Raw genomic sequence first — 24,564 nt, 5'->3', positions numbered from 1 at the left:
TGCCCCCTCACAGGTGGGTCCAAGTGATTACCACAGTAGAACAAAAACAAGAGCTTTGAAAGCATCTTAAAGGAATTTGCTGCCCTTCTTAGTAAATAAAACTGGCTTGTCTGGTCACCTAGAAGAGATTCTGACTCACCAGAGGAGCATTACAGACAGTGGGCTGAGGCTGAAGGTGCATGTTTTAGGGATGCCAGCCTCCAGGTGGGATCTGTGGATTCTCTGGAGCTCATCTGCAGACTACGGAGATTAGTATCCCCAGAGAAAATTGATGCTTTGGAGGGTGAATTCTATGGATAAACATATGGAGCAGAGGTTCATCAGTGGCTATTCGCCACAGCGTATTGTTGGAACTCTCTGTCTGGGGCAGTGATGCTCTGTATTCTTGGTGTTGGGGGGGGGGGAGAGGACAACAGTGGGAGGGCTTCTAGTGTCCTGGCCCCACTGATGGACCTCCTGATGGCACCTGGTTTTTTTGGGCACTGTGTAGGACAGAGTGTTGGCCTGGATGGGCCACTGGTCTGATCCAACATGGCTTCTTTTATGTTCTTATGGACCTCCTGATGGCATCTGGTTTTTTTGGCCACTGTGTGGCACAGAACACTGGACTGGATAGGCCACTGGTCTGATACAACATGGCTTCTCTTATGGACCTCCTGATGGCACCTGGTTTTTTTGGCCACTGTGTGGCACAGAGCGTTGGACTGGATGGGCCACTGGTCTGATCCAACATGGCTTCTCTTATGTCCTTATGGACCTCCTGATGGCACCTGGTTTTTTTGGGCACTGTGTAGGACAGAGTGTTGGACTGGATGGGCCACTGGTCTGATCCAACATGGCTTCTCTTATGTTCTTATGGACCTCCTGATGGCATCTGTTTTTGGCCACTGTGTAGCACAGAACATTGGACTGGATGGGCCACTGGTCTGATACAACATGGCTTCTCTTATGGACCTCCTGATGGCACCTGGTTTTTTTGGCCACTGTGTGGCACAGAGCGTTGGACTGGATGGGCCACTGGTCTGATCCAATATGGCTTCTCTTATGTTCATATGGACCTCCTGATGGCACCTGGTTTTTTTGGCCACTGTGTGGCACAGAGCGTTGGACTGGATGGGCCACTGGTCTGATCCAACATGGCTTCTCTTATGTCCTTATGGACCTCCTGATGGCACCTGGTTTTTTTGGCCACTGTGAGGAGTAGACTGTTGGACTGGAAGGGCCACTGAGCTGATCCAACATGGCTTCTCTTGTGTTCTTATTCATTGTACCCCTCTGAGGTCCCTGTCCTCCTTAGGCTCCACCCCCTAATCTCCACTAGTTTCCCAATCTGAATTGGCAGCCCTACCCCATCATCCACCACCAGTGACCAGGGGAACTCGGCAACCCTAGCTTTGAGAGATGCAAGGTTTTAACCAGGCTCCTCCTAGCTCGCATTGCAGCGCATGAAAGCAGAAAGCGTTGGCCATCCATACACAGAATTTGGTTGTGAATGAATTATCCCAACTATTGACCCCCATTCTTTTTTAGCAAACCCATCCCGATTTCATGTCCCCTCAATGTCTGCCATGCTCAGATCTCTTTGCCACAGAAAGGTTAGAAGCCCCAGTCTGAAAAAAACAGACTTTGCACAAACAAGAGACTCATCTATGATGAGGAGATCACACGGCAATTTTGTCTCTTAACCCGGCAGGGTTTGCAGCTGGCTTAAAAAAATATCTTTGATTAGCCCCAGAGAGGGACCCAATTACCATAGAAACGCTGAGCAGATTTCAGATCTGAAAGGTCAAAGCCCAAGAGCTGTAGATTTCCCCCCCCCCTTCAGACAGAATGATTCAGTTCTATTTTTAATCAGCATTCACAGTCCCTTCTCTCTCTAGCCCACTGCTGTTTGCCCTCCATCAAATGCTTGAAATTCTACCCCCCCCCCCAAAAAAAACCCCAACAACACCTAGGCAAAAACCACCTGGAATGTGCAGCTTTTTAGAGAAAGGACAATGGGAAGTGGCATTATTTTAAAGTTAGTTTAAAGCAAAGGAGGAGGAGGAAATTCTAGGAGAAAAAGACAGAGCCTCTCTGAAACACCGCTTGCATAGTTAAAAATACATGACCTCCCCTAGAGAAAGAAGTTTTGGCGAGCTGCTTCTGCTGGAGCCAAAGGCAAGAAAATGTAATAAAGTAGCCAACCCCCCTCCTCCACCCATCAGAAGGGCAGCAGCAAAGACAACACCACGAACCATTTTTAGAACCAGAAGGCATCAGGCAAGTGACGGACATGAAAAATGTCGTCACTTTGGGGTGGGCAGTCTGTGGCTTTGCCTCACTCACGTCCATTCTAACAATCTATCCGACTCCTCGAATTCTTCACGCATTCATCTTTGGGGTACAGTTCAGTTGCCCCTTTACTGAGGGGAAAGCGAGGCAGAAGTGTGATCATAGGATGGGCCAGAGACCGCCCAACCTTTTTGAGCCTATGGCCAGCTTTGGAATTCTGGGCACAGCTCCAAAATGGCTGCCCCCAGGAGGTGGAACCAAACACGTACAAGAAGCCAGCTCAACTGTAGCAGAGAAGAGGGGTAATTTTAAAAAAAATACACTGGGGAAGGGGTAAGAGAAAATAAAACCAATACTGTGGGGGGCTGCTCCAGCTGAAAAAAAAAATATGATCAGCACAGGGGGGGGGATGGTGGCTCAGTGGTAGAGCATTTGCTTGGTGAGCAGAAGGTCCCAGATTCAATCCCCGGCATCTCCAACTAAAAAAGGTCCAGGCAAATAGGCATGAAAAATCTCAGCTTGAGGCCCTGGAGAGCCACTGCCAGTCTGAGTAGACGATACTGACTTTGATGGACCCAGGGTCTGATACAGTAGAAAGCAGCTCCATATGTTCACAGCCAATCAGATCTCCAGTGGCCAATCAGAAGCCCTCCTGGGCAGGAGACCCACATGTCCCCACCAATGTTCCCTCTGAATTAGTGTGAATTGCCTCATAGTTTTTTAGCCTATGGCTCACACATTTTTGTCTTAGCTCAGGAAATATTGTCTCAGAGAAAAAATATGCAGTAGCTCACAACTTTAATGCCAGTACCTCACAAAGTAGAATTTTTGCTCACAAGACTCCACAGTGTAGAGGGAGTATTGGTCCCCAAGCTGTGGAGTCTTGTGAGCAAAAATTCTACTTTGTGAACTACTGCATAAATAAGTTCGCTCCTGAGCTGAGACAAAAATTTGTGAGCTGGAGGTTAAACAATTGTGAGCTAGCTCACACTGACTAAGCACAGAGAGAACACTGGTCCCCACCCACTTTCTAAAAAGACATGGTGGACGCCACAAAAGGTATTAGTGGGCACTCTTGAGCCCGATATCATGTTGGGAGTCCCCAGGGTATGCATTAACTCCGCTCACAGAACTGCTGCAAATGAGACTAGGGAGGAAAAGATTTGAAGTTGCAGCTACTAGGCGGCCTTGAAACCCAGAAATCAGAATCTTTGGAAAAGGTGATGATTACTTTAGAGAAGTGAAGCAATCTTGCCATCAGTTTGCACAGGGTTCTGGCCTCGCTGTCACCCTGTGTGGGCCAAGAACATACTCTGGAATGTGCCCAACATGCCTTTGCAGCTGTGCAAGATCAGCAACGGCCAACTAGCTGCGTTTCAGGGAAGCTCATCTGCCATGACCCAGTTCCTCCAGGGGGAAGCTGAAAGGGAACTCCAAGATTCCTCAGAACACAGTCTGAAGGCTGCTGGCATTCCTGCCTACCTGCGCCCTTGTTTTGGTGGCATGTAAGCACCTCCCAGAGTGAGGCTGTCGGTTCCCCCCAGCAACCAGCAGGGAAAGCTAACCAGCAACAGGGAGGCCTAGCCTGGCCCCACAGCACCATTGCCAACAACATCACTTCCAGAGCAGACCGGAAGTAACAATGTTGGTGACTGGATACATGAAACACTCTGTTATTCAAGAAAAGCTCTATAGTAAAGGCTGTTTTTACCACAGAGTTTTTGCCCAAATACCAGAGCGTCCCTTGCTACTAGCAACATGATGACATCACTTCCAGTGTGCACCAAGCTGCCAGTAAGTCCCTCGCCAGCCAGCTGATCAGCAATGGCCCTTAGGGAAAACACAACAATCTCTAGGAGGAATTGTTAGACCCCCACCTGCATATTGGCTTCCAAAGCTATGATGGGGAAAGAGACTGCTGCAATCTCTGCGTCAGGAAGCAGAAATGGAGCAAGTGATTAAAACAATTTATACATGTCAACATGATTCCTGGTTAACCACAGGCAGAAGGCACCGCCTAAACTGATCGGCATTGCGGCAAAAATCCAACAACAGATGCCTCCCCAAGGGTTTACAAGCAGGAGAACTGTTGTTGCCCCCCCCCAAGCTGGTATTGCTCCGCCTCTGAACCATCAAGGTGCTCCTCAACAGCCATGTTAGTCTGCTCAGCTCCAGCAAACAAGAGTCCAGCGGTACCTTCATGACAAACAATATGTTGAGACAATTTTTTTTTGTCAGCCTCAACTGACCTCTCCATGAATTTGTCTAATGTTCTCTTAACCTACTAAGGAATTGTTAACGCCTGCATCTTGTGGCAATGAATTTTTCAAGATATGTACTTCTGTACAGAAGTATTTCCAAAACAAGAACACACTTTCTGTCTCCTGTTGATGTGGACAATTCATCTGAAGTACCTTCTTCAGCCTCAGCCTGTTTTAAGAACATCAGAAGAGCCCTGCTGGATCAGACCAGTGAGGGTCCATCACGTCCAGCATCCTGCCTCACAAAATGGCCAACTAGTTCCTCTGAAGGGCCAACAACAGGGCTGAGGCCTTCCTCTGATATTGCCTCCTGGCACTGGGTTTCAGGAGCTGACTACCTCTGAATGTGGAGGTTCTCTTTAGTCACCATAGCAAGTAGACACTGATCGAACTATCCTTCATGGATCTGACTAATCCCTTTTTAAAGCCCGTGACCATCATTACATCATCCAGCAGTGAATTCCACACTTTTAATAATCACTTTTTGGGTAAAACATATTTCATTTGAACTAATTCAGAGCTGAACTCTATTCTCAATCCTGATTAGACAAGCCTTTACCAACTGCAGCGAGGGGTCTGGAAGTCTTCTGGAATTACAACTCATCTCCAGACTCCAAAGATCGGCTCCTCTGGAGAAAATGGTACCTCCAGAGGACAAATTCAACGGTGCACCATGGATTTTAGGAGAAATTCCCTCCCTATAATTTCCCCCTCCACATGTACCACCCCCAAATCTCCAGGAATTTCCCAGGCTGAAGATGGAAACCTTAACTCTTGCTTCTGTCTTTCCTTGCAGAAAGCAGGAGTGAATGAGGGTGGCGGGGGTTTTTTTCTGGAAAAAGAGGTGCCGGAACTCTCAAGAGGGAAGTGAAGGAGAAACACATGGAGAAGCACCTCATGACCTTTCATTTTTTGAGAACTGATTCCACAAAGAGGTTCCAGAATGCCGTTCCACCACGTTCCCCTAGCGGAAAAAAGGCCCTGGAGGGTGGACCTAAACTTTGTCGTATGGGCTGTTGCAGAACTGTCATCTAGCTAGCTTTACAATGAGAAGATGGCACAGCCAAATGACTGTCAGTAAGCAGTATCAGCTCAGCTCCTTTAAGCACCTTTGAGACTGAGTGCTAATGTTTTAAGCATGTTTTAAGTTTGTTTTTTTTAAAAGAATCTTTAATTGTGTTTGTGCCCTTTATAAAGTTTTTATCTCTGCTACCTAATCCTAAGTAGGAACACACCCAGCCCGACAAGGTCTCATTTATGTCAAATTTGGCCCTCATAACAAAACGAGTTTGACACCTCTGCCCCAGACTGGTTCCCATAGGGTATAATGGAGAATCAATCCATGTGTATCTGGGGCTCAGGGGGGCTGTTTTTTGATGGAGAGGCACCACATTTTCAGCATAGCATCTGATGTCTCTCCTCAAACCACCCCCCTCCAAGTTTTAAAAAGATTGAACCAGGGAGTCCAATTCTATCATCCCCAAAAGAAAGTGCCGCTATCCTCCATCGTTTCCAGTGAATGAAACGCAATTAAAAGAATAACAATTCCTTTAAATGTGAGAGCCAGAACTGCCTTTGGGGTTCAATCCTGATTGTCACAACCTTGCTCCTGGCTCCACCCCCAAAGGCTCCTGGCTCCTCCCCCAAAGCCCCCAGATATTTCCAAAGTCAGATCCGGCAACCCTAGGCAGAGATCAATTTCCTGTGGAGGTCTTTCCACTCCTCACACCTTTCCTAGGATCCACTCCCAAATCACCAGGATAACTCCACTCCTAGAGTTTGTAACCCCTAAATCAGGGGTGTCAAACATGCAGTTCGGGCGCCCCTGGACGGCTTCTATCAGGCCCCCAAGCAACTGGCTGTCATCTGCTTCCTTCTCTTTCTCTCTCTTGCTACCTTCTGCATAACACCTTGCTTTGCAAGGCTTGCTCAATTGCTAAGGAGCTACAGAGTAAAGCCTCTATTTTCTCCATTGGCTGAGGCTCCCCCCCCAACAGTCCCCTGGGGAAGGAAGGAAGGAAAGAGCCAGAGCTTCCTTTGTCCAGTTCCCTGGATCCTACGGGAGAAATATAAAGAAAGCATCCTTAAGACAATGAGTGCTAACATCTTAAGCATGTTTTAAAGTTTTTTTAAAAAATATATATTTTTGTCTGTGTTCTTTATAAAATTTATACCTCTGCTACTTGATCTTAAATAGGTACACACATGGCCCAACCAGGCATGGCTCAGCCCAACCCAACATGACCTGGCCCCTCAAGGTCTCATTTATGTCAGATCCGGCCCTCATAGCAAATGAGTTCGACACCCCTGCCCTAAATGATGGTGTTTGGGTGAGCTGCCTGGATAAAAAACGACACAGCAGCAAGGAGTGGGTGAAAATGACCCTCCTGGCTCTTCTAGCAGATGCACCAACTGAAAGAGAAGCAGGCAGGGCAATTTGGCTCGCCTTGCCTCCTCACTGCAGCTGCCACAAAGCTTTTGGTCCACACAGGAATCTCAACCCCGGCCCCCCCTCCAAAGCCAAGCATGGCTTTTTTATTGCTCACAAGAGGCTGCTGGGAAAAAGGCAAAAGCTGGGAAAATCTGGCGCCCTCTGATGGCCAAGCCCAGGATCCATTCCAAACCCAAGGAAAACCTGGTTTTTGAAAGACGGCAAAGAATGCTGAGACTGGCAAATGAAAGAAATATAAATGTTGCTATGCAACTTTTAAAAAAACGATAAGAGCAAAATAAGCAAACTGTTTTGCACAGAGCTTGCCACGAAAGGCAAGAGGATTCACGGCTCTGACAGCACACTGGTAGCAGAGTTTGATTTAAAGCGTCCATCTTAAAGCAAAGGAAACAGCAAACAGGTAAGAAAGCAATATATCAAAAAATCTATTTTCAACCTATTCTCACTCAGGACCATTTTTCATTTAGATGTTTGGGGAAGGGAGAGGAGGGAAACAAATGCCTGGAGAATGAAGAACGTTTAATGGCTGTCCAAACAATTTCGGGGAAAAAGTCTCACCAACCTTTTCCGCACATACAGCCAGACGTACATGGGTTTAAAGCACACCTGAACCAAGGACCCCTAATTTATTCTAGTATTGCTAAGCACAGGGAATACAGACAAACACACCACTTCAAACTGCAGAATTCAGCTTGTGTCGCCCAGGCAGTTTCAAAGCATAACACTGCAACCATAAGGTCTAGAACCTTGGGAAGGGGAAATCAAAGGAGTGGTTCTCAGGTAGCTTAAATTCTGCATGGGATCTCATTTTCACAATCTCCGCATGTGTGCACATAAAGTTCTTATTCAGGGGTGTCAAACGTGCAGCCCCTTGGAGGGTTCCTATCAGGCCCACCAGCAAATCATTCTGCATCCTTCACCATCACAGCTTGCTTTTGCTCAATCACACAGGAGCTACAGAGCAACACCTCTATCTTCTCTATTGGCTGAGGCTCCTCCCTTGGGGAGGAAGGCAGAGCTTGTTTTTCCAAGCTCTCTCAATCGCACAGCAGAGCTACTCAGCCAAGCCTCTCTTCCTTCCCCCTCCTGGTCCTTTGGGAGGGAAGGAAGGAAGGAGCCAGAGCTTCCTTTGCCCAGTTCCCTGGATCCCATGGGATACAAAAGAAAGCACCTTTAATACCAATAAGTCCTAATGTATTAAGCATGTTTTTTCTTTTTTTAAAAAAATATTTAATTGTGTTTGTCTGTGTCCTTTATAAAGTTTATATCTCTGCTACCTAATCTTAAATAGGTACAGGCCCAGCTCGACATGGCTCAGCCCAACAAGGTCTCATTTATGTCAGATCTGTCCCCCATAACAAATGAGCTTGACACCCCTGGCTTAGCAAATAGGGTTGCTAGTCTCCAGGTGGTGGGTGGAGATTTCCCAATATTACAACTGGTCCCCAAGTGATAGAGATCAGTTTCCCTGGAGAAAATGGCTGCTTTAGAAACTATATGGCAGGGGTTATGAAGGTCAGATCTGACATAAATAAGACCTTGTTGGGCTAGGCCATGTGTATCATAAAATATAATGCCAGGTAGCGGAGATATAAACTTTACAAAGTATACAGACAAACACAATTAAAGATCTTTTAAAAACTTAAAATAAACCATGCTTAAAAGATCAGCACTCTTGCAAAAATTTTATTTAACAGTCTATGATAACCAACACCTCTTGCTCTGAAACTGCACCAAAATCTGGAGACAATGTCTGTGCTGCAGCAATCTTGAATATGCTGTTCAGGTGTTCAAGTTGTATCTGTAAGTTACAGATTTGTGGATATTCATTGCAGAAATCTCATGGTCATGCTTTGAGGAGAACACAAAATGGCTGGGCATTGTGAGCTTTTCTACATAAGTTATTTCATGTGCTGGTCAAGGACATGTGAAGGCACAATGACCAGACAAAGGACCATGTGTTTGTCTACAAAAACTATAGTCTTCCCCAAAGAAACAACTATAACTCCTACAAGGCAGTGCAAGAATAGAGAGAGGAATGTATAATGGTCAGTATCAGCCTACTTATCTGGGAAGCCTAGATTTAAAATCCCCCGTCTACAAAGGAAATGTGCTGGGTGACCTTGGTCCGGACACACAATCTCAGCCTAGTCCACCTCACTGGCTTGTTGTTAATCCTTATCTAAATAGTTCGCATTGCTTTCATACTGAGAAAGACTGGATCTTGAAGGCATGAATACAGCGAAAAGGGATAGGCAAAAACAATTGCACCCAGGAGGCAACAAAACTCTCTCTTCCTCCTCCCCCCAAGCAAAAGGTCATACTTTGAATAACATTTTGTTAGTCTTAAAGATGTGTTGTATTTGGGGTACTTAGCAATCTGGGGTACTTAGCCAAGGAAGTTCTTCCTGTTTTCCTCTCTCCCCAGGGGATGAGAAGGGGAAAGAGCCTCAGCCAATAAAAAGAAGAGAGGCTTGGCTCAGTAACTCTGCTGTGCAATTGAAAGAGCCCATACAGTGGAATTGTTTACCGAGCTTTTATTGATAATTACCCAACGTTTTGTAATTTTTTGTTGTTGTTAACCTATACAATGTGGGTTCCTTGTGCTTGTTTGGTGTGATTGCCTGGCAAAGCAAGCCCTCCCCCCCTCCCCCAGAGAGAAGCCTTAGCCAATGGAGAAAACAGACTTTACTCTGTAGTTCCTGTGCGATTGAGCAAACATGGCAAAGCAAAGCTGTGACGCAGAAGGAAGCAAGAGAGAGGGAGAAGGATGCAGAATGATTTGCTAGGGGGCCTGATCAATCCCATGGGTTGCACGTTTGACACCCATGCCCTATGGCATTATATCCCACTGAGGTCCCTCCCCTCCCCAGCTTCCACCCCCCCCCCCAAAAAAAAATCTCCAGGAATTTCCCCACCCAGAACTGGGAACCCTACTGAAGCCCATGTCATTTCTGAAGCCTGCCTAGACCCAAACTGGCCCACGTTTTATTTCTCACCTGGGAAACACCCACCTCTTCTACCAGCACATTTAAAATTTCCTGAACACCTGACAACAGCTCAGGCACACCTTACTGCTTTTTAATTAAAGCTGGAGGGACACTCTGCTCTCACACCTGACAATATTTGCTTTTAAAGGACATTAGCATAAGGATTTCCTGCCCTCTGCCTCCCTGCGAGTCACTGTCCAGCCATTCAGCATTAGAAACAAAAGCAGCAAGTTCCGATCATACCTGACGCGGGTGCACAACAGAGGCTGACTGAGCTACTTAGAAAAGGAACAGGGTGAAAATGTAAGACAGAAGCAGGCCTAGACCAGTATATCATGCAGAGCTGCAGCAGGCAACCTCCTTCAGTTCGGTGTAGTGGTTAAGAGCATGGACTCTTATCTGGGAGAACCAGGTTTGATTCCCCACTCCTCCACTTGCAGCTGCTGGAATGGCCTTGAGTTAGCCAGAGCTCTGGCAGAGGTTCTTCATGGAGATACCTAGACTCAGCGTTTAATCTGGAATTTACTGTCCTACTTTTTAACCACAAGAGTTTTGCAGATACCAAAAAGACTTCGCAGTGAAAATATCAAAAGAGGGCAGCTGAAACTCCCACAGAATGGCCAAGCCAACATGAAAGAATTTTATACTGTCTGGGTATTTGAGTCGGGATAGCCAATTTTTTTTTTTTTTACTAAAAGGAGGAGGATGTAGGAGGCCAGAAAACATTCTCTACATATTTATATAATCAAGTACATCACTGTTGGGAGTATTTCTTCTTCTTTTCTAAAAGGAGGACAAACGGGCATTCAAAACACAAAAGCACCTTATTTTAAAAGGGATTATCCACCCCCACCTCCCCATTCATCTTGTAATGTGTGACTGAAAGGTAAAGCAACACACAAAGAAAGAAATTTAGGGTCCCAGAAGTTGATATTTGCTCCTACCCAATTGCTGGGGGGAAAGCGTAGAGGACTGGGGAAGGCAATGGCAAACCACCCTGTAAAAAGGTCTGCCGTGACAACGTTGTGAAAGCAACGTCACCCCAGAGTCGGAAACGACTGGTGCTTGCACAGGGGACTACCTTTACCTTTGCACGAGCCCTATGGCACAGAGTGGTAAAGCTGCAGTACTACAGTCCTAAGCTCTGCTCACGACCTGAGTTTCATCCCGGCAAAAGCTGGGTTCAGGTAGCCGGCTCCAGGTTGACTCAGCCTTCCATCTTTCTGAGGTCGGTAAAATGAGTCCCCAACGTGCTGGGGGGAAAGTGTAGATGACTGGGGAAGGCAATGGCAAACCACCCCGTAAAAAGTCTGCCATGAAAACGTTGTGATGCGACATCACCCCAGAGTTGGAAACGACTGGTGCTTGCACAGGGGACGACCTTTACCTTTTTCAGGTAAATATGTATCTGAGACAGAGAGGCCAGCATCCAGATGGGATCTGGAGTTCTCCTGGAATTACAGCTCATTTCCAGACTACTTAGATCAGTTCCCTTTGAGAAAATGGATGTTTTGGAGGGTGGACTCTATGACACTGTGCCCCTCTGAGGTCCCTGACCTCCCCAGGCTCCATCCCAAAATCTCCAGGAGTTTCCCGATCTGGCCACCCCCACCCAGTGGCCAGGGGATCTGGTAAACCCTAATTTGAAAAACATAAGAGAAGTCATGTTGGATCAGGCCAGTGGCCCATCCAGTCCAATACTCTGTCACAGTGGCCAGAAAAACCTCAGGTACCATCAGGAGGTCCATCAGTGGGGCCAGGACACTAGAAGCCCCTCCCACTGTTGCCCCCCCTCCCCAAGCACCAAGAATACAGAGCATCACTGCCCCAGACAGAGAGTTCCATCTGTACACTGTGGCTAATAGCCACTGATGGACCTCTGCTCCACATTTACTGCAAACCAGAGTGCATCTGTTCACATACTGAATGCCCCTTCCTTATCACTAAATCAGCAATGCCAGTGTGATGGACTAGTTCCATCATTAGGACCAGGGAGATATTGGTTCGAATCCCCACTCTGACACTGAACCCAATGGGTATCCTTCAGTCTGACCAACCTGCCAGGGTAGTTGTGCTAAAATACAGAGCGAGGGACTACATGTTATCCAGAAAGAGTGAACTCAAAATGAGAGATTCAGGCCGGTAGCCATATCGGTCTGCAGCAACAGAACAAAGTTTCAGAATTAAACTTCGTTCGTCTTAAAGGTGCCGCTGAACTCAAACTTTGTTCTAGAAATGAGAGGCACACAGACGGGTGGGTAGATTCTGACGGTGCTACAGGGGACATGGAATACTTTTTGTAAATCCCAGCATAGTGGCCCAGGCTAGCCCGAAGATGGGAGACCTCCACCAGGGTCGATCTGCACGGGCAGGCAATGGCAAAACCATCTTTGAGAATCTTGAAACAAGCAACCTGCCCAAAAAAGCGTTGGGCAATTTTCTAAATTCCAATGGATTTCGCCACAGACTGCACAGATCTCGTTTCTGGGTCTTTCTTACAATACGGCAGAGAAAGCCTCCCTTAGCAGCATCTTAAAGCTTCCCCTGCAGAACCTGCCTTAGGAAAGTAGCCTTAAACATTCTTCGCCAACGTTCTGTGTCTTCATTCAGACTGCATTACACTTAATTTAGCAGCAATGGAGTGCATTGCGGGGTGGGGGGGCTATTTTAGAGGAACACTCCAGTTGAAGCAATCTGCCTTTCACTGAAGCAAATGCACCAGCTCAACCAAACCAGAAAACAGGGCTTGGAGCAAAGAGGTTAACCCCCTCTTTCCGGAGGGCAATTTCACCCACCCCAACCCTTTGCCTTCACCCCAGTGTCTACTGCCGAGTCCCGGATGTGGTGCTGTTGCTGTTAGAAAGTGAGCAGGGCAGGGTGGAGATTTTTCCCAGCAGGGCTACTGATTGGCCATGCTGATTAAGAGGCATCCAGCTAAACAGGGCTTCTGAAGCGCTAAAGAGTGACTGTTAAAGAGTTGTAGTAAAAAAGAGCAAAACTCCAGTTAACATCTTAGACCAGAGGTGGCCAAACTTGCTTAATGTAAGAGCCACAAAGAATAAACATCAGATGTCTGAGAGCCACAGGATGGACAGAAGGAAGGAAAAAGGATGGGGAAGAGAGGTAGAAGGAAAGCAACTTTAATTTTAAAAGCACTCTCCAAGTTGCCAGCTGGCTTGGCTGGGAGAAGTAATTTAAAGAGAGAAATGCCTCCTCCAAACCATCTGACAGGGTGACGGGGGCTTCAAGAGCCACATAATATGTGCGAAAGAGCCACATGCGGCTCCTGAGCCATAGTTTGGCCACCCTTGTCTTAGGCTAATGAAATCTGTGGCAAGGGATGAGCTGCCGTGAATAACTTCAACCTCTGATGTTCTGTGGTTGACTCCACTTTCTGCGGCAGCTATTCTGCGATTGTGCCTTTTGCCCTTTGTCAGAATTCCAAAGCTGCTTGCAGGCTCAAAAAGGTTAGGGATCCCTGGTCTACTTGACACTGACTCATTCCATATTAACCAATGCCTTGGTGGCACAAAGGTGCTATCTAGGATTACCAGTAAGCCAGAGGTGACAAACGTGTAGCCGAGGGCCAGATCAGGCCCCCAGAGGGCTCCTATCAGGCCCATGAGCAACTCACTATCATCTGTTTCCTTCTCTCTCTCTTGCTTCCTTCTGCGTCGCAGCTTGCTTTGCCAGGCTTGCTCAATCGCACAGGAGCTACAGAGCAAAGCCTCTGTTTTCTCCATTGGCTGACCAGCACATGAAGCAACTTACGTACAAAAGCCTGCAATGCCCAGACATTTCATATTTTCCTGTGTCTTAAACTCAAAGCATTGATCATGAGATTTCTATAATGAATGTCAATAAATCAAAAGTAGATTTGCAACTTACACACACCTGAACAACACCTCAACATCATATTCAAGACTGCAACAGCACAGACATTGTCTCCAGATTTTGATGCAATAATTCAGAGAAAGAGGTGTTAATCAGAGACTGTTAAATAAACAAAATATTGCAAGACTGCTAAACTATTAAGGATGTTTTAAAGTCGGGGGTGTGTCAAATTCATTCGTTATGAGGGCCAGATCTCACATAAATGAGACCTTGTCAGGTCGGGCCATGTGTGTCATGAAATTTAATGCCTGGTAGTGGAGATATAAACTTTATAAAGAACACAAACACAATTAAAGATTTCTTAAAAACTTAAAACATGCTGAAAACATTATAATAATAATAACAACAACTTTTTATTTCTATCCCGCCCTCCCCGCTGGGGCAGGCTCAGGGCGGCTTACAACATAAAATGCATTACACATCAGTTTACTTATAAAATCACAGTTAAAACAATTTACAATTATTAAAATTAACAATAGCAATATCAACATGGTACTAAGCGTTAGGTCTTCAGCAGAATTCAGCAATTAAAAGCATTTTCAATGGCACTTCCCGGTTTGTCATTGGTTGAAGGCTACTTTGAAGAGGTGGGTCTTACAGGCCCTACGGAATTGATCTAAGCATCGTAGGGCCCGCACCTCCTCCGGGAGTTGATTCCACAGCAGTGGAGCAGCAATAGAGAAGGCCCGGTCTCGGGTGGCCTTCAATCTGGTCTCCCTTGGCCCAGGGATATTCAGCTGGTTTTTCCCAGCTGACCTCAGCGCTCTCTGGGGCTCATATGGGGAAAGACGGTCCCTCAGGTAGGCAGGTCCTCGGCCATATAGGGCTTTAAAGGTAATAACCAGCACCTTGTAACGAACTCGGTATACCATTGGCACTCTTGCAGTATTTTGTTTATTTAAGTCTCCCAATAACTGACACCTCTTGTCCTGAATTATTGCATCAAAAACTGGAGACAATGCCTGTAACGTAGCAATCTTGAGAATGCTGTTTGGGTGTTGTTCAGGTGTATATCTGTAAGCTGCAAATCTACCTTTGATTTGCTCATGGGCCTGACAGAACCCCTCTGGGGGCCTGATCCAGCCCCTGGGTCGCATGTCTGACACCCCTATTTTAAGATTTAAAAAAAAATTAACTGTTCGTCTGTGCCCTTTTTGACACACATGACCCAGCCCGACAAGGTCTCATTTATGTCAGATCTGGCCCTCCTAACAAATGAGTTTGACACCCCTGCACTAAGCAGAACAAGTCTCAACTTGCTCAGTGCTTGGATGGGAGGCAATAACCAGGTAAGTCGGCCTGAGATCTTCAAAGAGGCAGACAGGTAAGAAACTAAAGTCTGCTCTCAGAAGGACTGAGGTTAGAGCTGGGGAAAGCCCTCTTTCTGGAAAATGACTCTACTGCAAGACAGATGTGACCCATCTATGGTTGCTAACTCCAGCTTGGGAAATTCCTGGAGATTCAAGGGTTGGAGCATGGGAAGGCTGGGGTAGAGGAAGGGAGGAAGCTCAGCAGGGTATAATGCCATAGAGTCCTCCCTCAAAAGCTGCCAATTTCTCCAGCGGAACTTACCTCTGAAGTCTGGAAATCAGTTGTTAATTCCAGGAGAATGCTAGGCCTAACGGAAGGGCTGGCAACCCTAAGTCCACCTGAAATGTGTGTGTAGGGGAGGGAAAGCAGGTGTTACGGAAAGAAGGGCAAAGAATTAGATGGGGAAGCTGGAAAGTTGGGAGGGGAGACCAAGAAAGGATCAGGGCTCACAAGAACTATCTTCCCACCTATTACATTTCATCTGAGAGCCAGAGTTTGGTGTAGTGGTTAAGTACATGGACTCTTATCTGGGAGAAGCAGGTTTGATTCTCTACTCCTCCACTTGCAGCTGCTGGAATGGCCTTGGTCAGCCACAGTTTTTGTAGGAGTTGTCCTTGAAAGGGCAGCTTCTGTGAGAGCTCTCTCAGCCTCACCCACCCACATCACAGGATGTCTGTTGTGAGGGTGAGGGAAGATAAAGGAGATTGTGGGCCACTCTTGAGATTCAGAATGAAGTAAAAGGTAAAGGTAGTCCCCTGTGCAAGCACCAGTCTTTTTCGACTCTGGGGTGACGTTGCTTTCACAGTGTTTCATGGCAGACTTTTAATAGGGTGGTTTGCCATTGCCTTCCCCAGTCATCTACACTTTCCCCCCAGCAAGCTGGGTACTAATTTTACCGATCTCTAAAGGATGGAAGGCTGAGTCAACCTGGAGCCAGCTACCTGAACCAGCTTCCGCTGGGATCGAACTCAGGTCATGAGCAGAGGGCTCCGACTGCAGCACTGCAGCTTTACCACTCTGTGACATGGGGCTCTTTCAGAATGAAGGGTGGGGTATAAATCCAGTATCATCTCCCTCTTCGGATAGGGATTCCAGCCTACAGCTCCTCTCCAGACTACAAAAATCAGTTCCCCTGGAGAAAATGGATGCTTTAGAGAGGGGACTCTGGCATTATACCCCACTGAAGTCCCTGCCCTCCCTAGACTCTATATCCCCAAATCTCCAGGCGTTCCCCAACTGGTAACTCTATCTCCCCACTATCCCCTGCTGGTGACCACGGACGACTTGGCAGCCCCAGATCACCAGCACATACACAAAGTGCAGCACAACAGAAACAAATATAGGACGTTTTCCCACAGAGCTTACCTCGGAGCGACGTCCCTCTTCACCGCGCAGCGTCTGCGCGGATTTCCCACCAACTGCTCCGCATAACCCGGAAGTGCCAGACCTTTTGCGTCTCAGATGTAAACTGCTAAAAACCAGTTTACATCTGTGACGCAAAAGCCGCGGCTCTTCCTGGTTATGCGGAGCAGTTGGTGGGAAATCCGCACAGACGCTGCGCGGTGAAGAGGGACGTCGCTCCAAGGTAAGCTCTGTGGGAAAACGCCCATAGTCATTTTCTATCTGACTTTTTCAAAAGTAAGATGTTTGAAGTGCTGCAGCCCATTCCAAGATAATCTCTGAGCTCTGCCACTTTATTTCTGGCTCTGCCATTCCTAACTAGGCCTGAAGCCTGATCGGGGAGTACTTCTGTAAGCTGCCAAGAAGAAGCCACCAGCTGCCTAGAGAGGCAGTGTCTTGTCAGGACCTTTCTAACATTATTTCCTAGGATTTCCTTCCTCAAATACCAGCCACACGAGAGAGCATCCATTCACAGGCCTAATTCATGACCCGTCTGACCTGACACCACCTCAGTACCTTCCCTCAACATCACCTCAGTACTTCCCAGGCAAAACGGCAGCAGCTGTTGCTCCAGCGCTTATTGCCCTTGCCGCATTGAAAGTTGTTGCAAAGTGATTCCCTGAGAAGCCGCAAAAGGAAAACTCTCCACTTGCCTCCCGCCAGTCTGGTTAGCTTTGGCTCCTAAGAACTTTCTTGGCCAGACAACAAAGCCACAACGGAGATCTCCTTACGCACCAGACACAATGCAGCTAAACACCAAACTTTCACTCACACCTGCCAGGGACAAAGAGCCCAATGAATAAGCAAAACACGTCCAAGGACTTGCTGCTCAGAATGGGTTGGGTGGGAAGGTGCAGGCTGGCTAAAAGTGCCAGCAATCAATTCCCCTCCTTGAAATAGCTACTGCTGATCTGTCCAATTTCCCTTTCCCGAAAAACACAACACAGTGTAACGATTGAAAGATTCTGCAGTATCCGGTATTTCCCACCCGTAAGAGGAAAACCACAAAACAAAGATGGCACTTTGGAGCAGGGATGATCACGTAGGTACTTTTGTTAGGGTTGCCAGCCTCCAGGTGGGTATGTCAAGATAGAGAGCTCACAGGTTTTCGTATTATGTGTTTTAGTAAAAACCCTCACAGTGTTGTATACTTTTAGTCTCCAGGTGGGGCCTGGAGACCTCCCACTATTACAATTGATCTCCAGACAATAGAGATCTGTCCCCCTGGAGAAAATGGCTGCTTCGAAGGGTGGGCTTTATGGGCATTATACCCAATGAGGTCCCCCTCCCCTCCCCAAACCCCACCCTGCCCACAAAGTCTCCAGGTGGTTCCCAACCCAGGGCTAGCAACCCTAAATTTTGCATTTGTTTTTGCTTTCACACATGGTCAATACAACTGTTTTCAAATCATCTATTTCATCTTATTTCCTTTGTCAAAATGTCCAATTATTGTTTTTCATGCCATTTGATTTCACACAATCCATGCAACCACAGACAGTGTTATTTTACTGAATTTTATTAACCTGACTAGGAAAAATAGACACGACAGTTTGTTTCCTTCCAAGTTTGAAGAAAACATACAAGGAATCTGAACTTGTGATTCAAAACTGAAGGGTCACAAAATCCCATTAATGTCCCTGCGCCAGAGGGACAGAGCCGGTGTCGGGGAGATCAAACCAACTGCCCAACAACCCACAACTGGCTAAGAGTTTGAGGCTCCTCAAAGAGACCTCTTCAAGAAGGGCTTCTTCCCTTCCATGAAGCTGGCCGGCTGGTATGAAGGGGGTGGGGGGGTTTACAAGGAGAGACAGAAGAACACTGAAAAGCATATGGCCGGTGCTAAACTACTATTTAGGACAGGTGATCTGGAAGCTCAAAATGAGAGAGCAGCTAGCTAAGGAGCAATTCAGTATCTCCTACCGTTCCCTTAGAAGAGCCTTCAGAGTCAGTCTGCACATGCACTTCAACCACTTGGCACAGAGTTCCAGGGAATCCACCATTTTAAAATGTAGGTGGGGACTGGCTGATTGACATTTCCCTTCCACACCAGAACTTCTGCAGACAGGGGCTTAAAAACCTAACAGGTCAGGGAGAGGACTTGAGCGTAGCCTTCTTCCTGATGTACTCATTTTCTACCTGCAAGCAAATTTCCCCACTTTTCTCTCCCTTTGCCCTGAGGAGATGGCAGTCATTCATGCAACACCTCCACCGGCAACAACATAGGCTGAAGGGCACTGTACCACCACTAGGGCTGCCAGGTGGGCAAAGAAGGGAGATGCTGAGAGATCAAACTCTTAACCACTGCTGAAATGTGGCTCAGTGTGGAGCCAGTGTAGTGGTTAAGAATGCTGGACTCTAATCTGGAGAACTGGGTGTGATTCCCCACTCCTCCAGAGAAAGCCTGCTGGGTGACCTTGAAACAGTCGCAGTTCTCTTGAGCTCTCTCAGTCCCACCTATCTCACAAGGGGCTTGTTGTGGGGTCAGGAAGGGAAAGGTGATTGTAAGCCACTTTGAGAGGAGAGCCAGTTTGGTGTAGTAGTTAAGTGTGTGGACTCTTATCTGGGAGAACCGGGTTTGATTCCCCACTCCTCCACTTGCAGCTGCTGGGATGGCCTTGGGTCAGCCATAGCTCTGGCAGAGGTTGTCCTTGAAAGGGCAGCTGCTGTGAGAGCCCTCTCCAGCCCCACCCACCTCACAGGGTGTCTGTTGTGGGAGAGGAAGGTAAAGGAGATTGTGAGCCGCTCTGAGACTCTTCGGAGTGGAGGGTGGGATATAAATCCAATATCATCTTCTTCTCCTTAATGTAGAGAAAAGTGGGGTATAACTCTTCTTCTCCAACCCTAACAGACTAGAAGTGAAACTGAATCAGGCAGGGCTGAATTAACAATTAGACCAAGTAGGCACTGGCCTATGGGCCCCCATGCCTTTAGGGGCCCTGGGCCAGCTTTCTCCCCGGTTTCCTCCCTGCTTGCAGCCCTCCCCGCCTGCACGCGCAGCCAGCAACTGAGTCACTCTTTGCCCGGCTTGTCTGGTGTGGCTGGGTCAGCTAAGTTTGCCTCTCTCTGGCTCTCCCCTGAAGCTTTATTAAAGGGGCTTTTGAGAAGGTGCCTGCAGGCTGCAGTGGGGGCTGTGGGTGGCAGGGCAGCTGCTCCAATTCTGATATAATGTGCAAGGGGGCCCCCAAGATTCTGACTGTCTCGGGGCCTCCACAAGGTTTAATCCAGCCCTGGAATCAGACCATCAGTCCATCAAAGTCAGAACTGCACACTCAGAAAGGCAGCAGTCCTCCAGGGTCTCAGTTAGAGGTCTGGAACAACGCTTATTGCTGAATCCTTTTAAGCTGGAGAAGCTGGGCCTTGAACCCCACCAGATGCTCTGCCACTGAGCCACAGCCTCTCTTCATGCAGGCTTGTCTTCAAACAGGATAGCCATGAGTGAAATGCAACCTGGTGGTCAGATCTCCTCTTTTCACAGGACAGGTAACAAAACCCAGCAGGTCTAAGGGGAGGCGAGAAACTGCTTGCATGTGGAGCGTGGACGTACAAGAACACAAGCTTGGCTAGAAACTCTTTCCTGACATGCTCAGTTTCTATGTGCAATCCCGTTAAATGAACACACTATATAAACCTCCCCTCTCCCCCACACGAAGACAGCTGCAGACAGCAGGCACCTAAGCCACCTGAAGGTTTTAACCCCCAAACTGCATGGAAGGGAACCCCTGGCAGACCCTCTACCTTGGAAATGAGTTCATCGTGGTTTGCCAGGTGGGCTCTACAATGGATGCAGCTGTAAGTTCGGTGGCAGGAAGGCAAGTACGCCTGGAACGTCTTGGACCGGGTCATCTTCACCATTGGAGCCACCGAATGTTGCGTGAACTCGGGGGTGGCCCACGAGGTGCCCCCGCAGGATGGGTCGCAAGGGAAACACTGGAAGACGCAGGTAAAGGCCGTGATTCGGAAGGGGACGGGTGTGGGGCGGGCTCCACACGCTGGCAACGGCTTCAGGGTCAGAGAACCGGGCACGGGAGCTGCCGGGTGCGTACGGACCTGGGGGGACAAAATGACAGGAATGAAAGGTCTTAACGATTGCCCCAACATCGTCTATGATAGCCAGCAGAAAAACAGTCAGGCAACTAAGCAGCAGGGGGTCCCTCACGTATCCCTGAGGTTACGTCCAAGTCAAACTTTATGACACTTGTCGAATACATTTTGAGCTTTGTTACAGGATGATTTGTGGTCAGTCATTCTCTCTTAGCCAAATCCACCTTGCAGGACTGCTGGAAGAATAAAGGCAAAGGAGGGAGAACCATGTCCATTTCCTTCCAGCCAGGATGGGATAAAAATTAAAACTGCTGTAAACAAGAGAGAGAGAGACAGAGACAGAGAGAGAGAGAGACAGAGCGTGTGTGCGCCAGGCACACAACCAAATAATGCTGCAAAACCAAACAATGCTGCAAAAACTTGTAGAAAAAACTTATATAAATTCATGAATACATTTAATCATACGTTCAAAAACACTTAAAGAAATTCATAGAGAGCAGTCACTCCATTTCACAAAAACCCTTGAGGACAATTTTTTTTAAAAAAAAAAGTTCTAATGGCTCTGTAGAGATTCCAATGCTTGATCCACAGTCCAGAAGTGTCCAAAGTCCCTTGTGTGGAGGTCTTGTGCGACAGGACACCGGTAAGACCTCGTTTCCCAGAATCGCTTCCTTAGGCACATGTGTGCTTCGAGCTACATACTCGAGGGACACTGCTGTTTGCACGACACTCTCGTTGAGTCCAGCATGGACCACTGGCGTCTCCAAACGTCTCCTGGCAGAATCTTCCTTGGTGACCTCTCGTACAATGACCCTGCTTAGCTTCTGAGACCTGATGAAATTGAGAATATACCATGTTGCCTTCCCTCCAAACAATAACATACCAAATATACCAAAGACAAAGAAAAAACCCTCCACAAAATATGGGAAAAAATGTTATTCACTTGGTGCCTAAAACTCAAAAAGGGTTTAGTATGAGGCAACAGTTCGGAGAAAGTTTCTGACCACCAAAAAAGACCCTGCCTCTTGTGACTACCGCCTCACCTCCAAAGACAGAGGGACATGGAGGAAGACTGCTGTAGCCAGCCTTAGATTTGAAAGCTTTTGTTACAGAAATGGCACCTCTAAACAATCAGGAAGCTTTTCCCAAGTTTTGAATTATTTTCAGTGCACGATCTTTAAACAAGGAAAGTTAAGTTAACGGGCATCTTTTTTTCAAAGAGGCACATCCTCTCGCACAGGTGAGGGAACACCTCTTAATGAGGTGTCTGCTGAAATACACACATATGCTGCCTAGAGGGAAAGAATGTGTACTCTCTCCAGTGTGGCTTTGAGAACCAGTATGATGAAGTGATTAAGAGTTATCAGATTAGGCTGTGGCAGACCCAGGACTGAATCCACACTCCTGTTTTCCTAACTTTATTCCCTTAGGAATATACTCAAGTTCTCTGAACCAGCAGGTCACAGCTGCAGTTCTCAGGGGAGGTAGAGATAAAAAATATCATTTGCTCCAAGAAAGAGTTGCCATCTTAATTAGCTAGATATTGAAGACAATGCAGGAGAGGGTAGGAGGTGCCAGCTTAAATAGTGAAAATAAAATAAGGACTCCTGAAGGAACACAAAACAGTTCAGTCTTAAAAACTGACAGAGAGAGTCTGCTAAAAAAAAGTCTCAAGTGGGACTACAAGTGCTTTGTAAAAGTTAAAAGTCATTAGTAGGATTTTAAAAAAAACCTTAAAACCGCGGAGCTCCAAAACAGTTTCTGGCAACGGCAGTCTCCCGGAAGTCCCTGTTTTCCAATCCACACTCATGCCATGGAAACTTACTGGGTGTCCTTGGGCCAATCACATACTCTTAGCCTAACCTTCCTCACAGCAGGGCTTTTTTCTGGGGGAACATGGTGGAACAGAGTTCTGGAACCTCTTTGTGGAAACAAAATTCTCAAAAAGATATTAAAAGTTCATGAGGGGCACCCGTGCATGTGAGGATAAAATGGAGGAGGAGAGAATGATATAAGCCACTTTGGTTCCGATATTGAAGGGGAAGCCATATATATCCCCGTATTCAGGGCTTTTTTTGTAGCAAGAACTCCTTTGCATATTAGGTCACACCCCCTGATGTAGCCAATCCTCCTAGAGTTTACTGGAGGCCCCGTACTAAGAGCCCTGTAAGCTCTTGGGAGGACTGGCTACATCAGGGGTGTGTGGCCTAATATGCAAAGGAGCTCCAGCTACAAAAAAAAGCCCTGCCCATATTGCTTTAGAGAGGCTACATACAGCGCAGAGGATGTGACCTATGCAACATCCCCAACATATCAACTGGGGTTTGTTCGGCATCAATCCGTATCATCTCTCCAACAAGAGCGCCTCTGCCTTTTTTTGGGGGGGGGGAGAGAGATTAAACACCAGCAAAAATAGATATGAACTTATAATACTAGACATGGTTCCTCTGAACATGCACAGAGTGCATTTCCCTAACTAATAACCTAAGTGCAGCCACTGCACATCCAGGACCGGGGAGAGAGAGGACTTCCTGTCAAGCAAGAGGGCTTCAAAAACCACTTGGGCACATCTTTATTACTCTGGGGTATTATACACTGTATCATGGTTGCCCATTGATATGGGAAAGGAAAGGAAAGGTCCCCTGGGCAAGCACCAGTCGTTTCTGACTCTGCGGTGACGTCGCTCTCACAACGTTTTCACGGCAGACTTTTTACGGAGTGGTTTGCCATCGCCTTCCCCAGTCATCTACACTTCCTCCCCCCAGCAAGCAGGGGACTCATTTTACCGATCTTGGAAGGATGGAAGGCGGAGTCAACCTCAAGCCAGCTATCTGAGAACCCAGCTTCCGTCGGGGATCGAACTCAGGTTGTGAGCAGAGCTTAGTACTGCAGCTTTAACACTCTGCGCCACAGGGCTCTTATTATTGATACAGGGAGGAGGCAAAAAATACCCTTTCCTGCTTGTAAGGGCTTGACTTTCAAGAGTCAGGACTTTTTCACAACATGGGGGATTGTAAAGGTCACAAGTTAACACAATACAAATGCGGGACAGGGGACGTGCCATTCAGTTGCAGTGACGCAGGGTTTTCCAGACAAGACAGGAACAGAGGTGGCTTGTCACTGCTTGCCTCTGCATAGCAACCTTGGACTTCCTTGGTGGTCTCCCAAACTGGAGAGCCAGTTTGGTGTCGTGGTTAAGTGTGCGGACTCTTATCTGGGAGAACTGGGTTTGATTCCCCACTCCTCCACTTGCACCTGCTGGAATGGCCTTGGGTCAGCCATAGCTCTGGCAGAGGTTGTCCTTGAAAGGGCAGCTGCTGGGAGAGCCCTCTCCAGCCCCACCAACCTCACAGGGTGTCTGTTGTAGGGGAGGAAGGTAAAGGAGATTGTGAGCCGCTCTGAGACTCTTTGGAGTGGAGAGCAGGATATAAATCCAATATCATCTTCTTCTTCTTCTCCCACCAAGGACTTAGAAAGCCGCTTCGTTTCCGATATCTGATGAGACTGGCCTAGTCTGAGCCATCCAGGTCAAAGCAATGTGACGCTAATAACTGCTATTGACAAAGAAAATAATCAGGCACCCAGCACTCCTGGAGCCTCCACACCCCGCTGTCTCCCTCCCACGGTGAATGGAGACTCTGCTGCTGGCTTTAAATAACTCACATGTTCTGCAGCGGCCAGCCAAAGCAGCAAAGAGGCTGCCGTGGAAGGCCGCGACTGCTCGCATTTCGGTGAACAATGCCCATTTCAACACAACCGAGCCACGTTCACTCCTTCCACAGCCAGAAGGCTGCAATGCCTTCCTCTCAACTGTCGCTAAGATTTAGAAGCCAGCCACGCTCGACAGTCCTATCCAAGCTCTCTTTGGCCTCTATTTGGACCCATGGCTTTTTTTCATTATTGTTAGTTTGTGAAACCAGGATTCAGCAGGCAGACAAGC

At 47.4% G+C, this 24,564-nt stretch overlaps 1 protein-coding gene across 1 annotated transcript in view; it reads right to left on the bottom strand.

The window, feature by feature from the left end:
• The window catches only part of YPEL2 (yippee like 2), an 81,591-nt gene that overhangs the window by 19,479 nt on the left and 37,548 nt on the right, over positions 1-24,564 (bottom strand). The window contains exon 2 of the mRNA XM_060258907.1: positions 20,319-20,630. Coding sequence (XP_060114890.1) covers positions 20,319-20,435 — 117 coding nt within the window. The 5' untranslated portion in view covers positions 20,436-20,630. The remainder of the gene's footprint in view (positions 1-20,318; positions 20,631-24,564) is intronic.

The sequence above is a fragment of the Heteronotia binoei genome, chromosome 18 (assembly GCF_032191835.1).
Source record: "Heteronotia binoei isolate CCM8104 ecotype False Entrance Well chromosome 18, APGP_CSIRO_Hbin_v1, whole genome shotgun sequence".
NCBI lineage: Eukaryota > Metazoa > Chordata > Lepidosauria > Squamata > Gekkonidae > Heteronotia > Heteronotia binoei.
The sequence above is the reverse complement of the archived record's forward strand: the minus strand, read 5'-3'. Positions and strand labels throughout refer to the sequence as shown.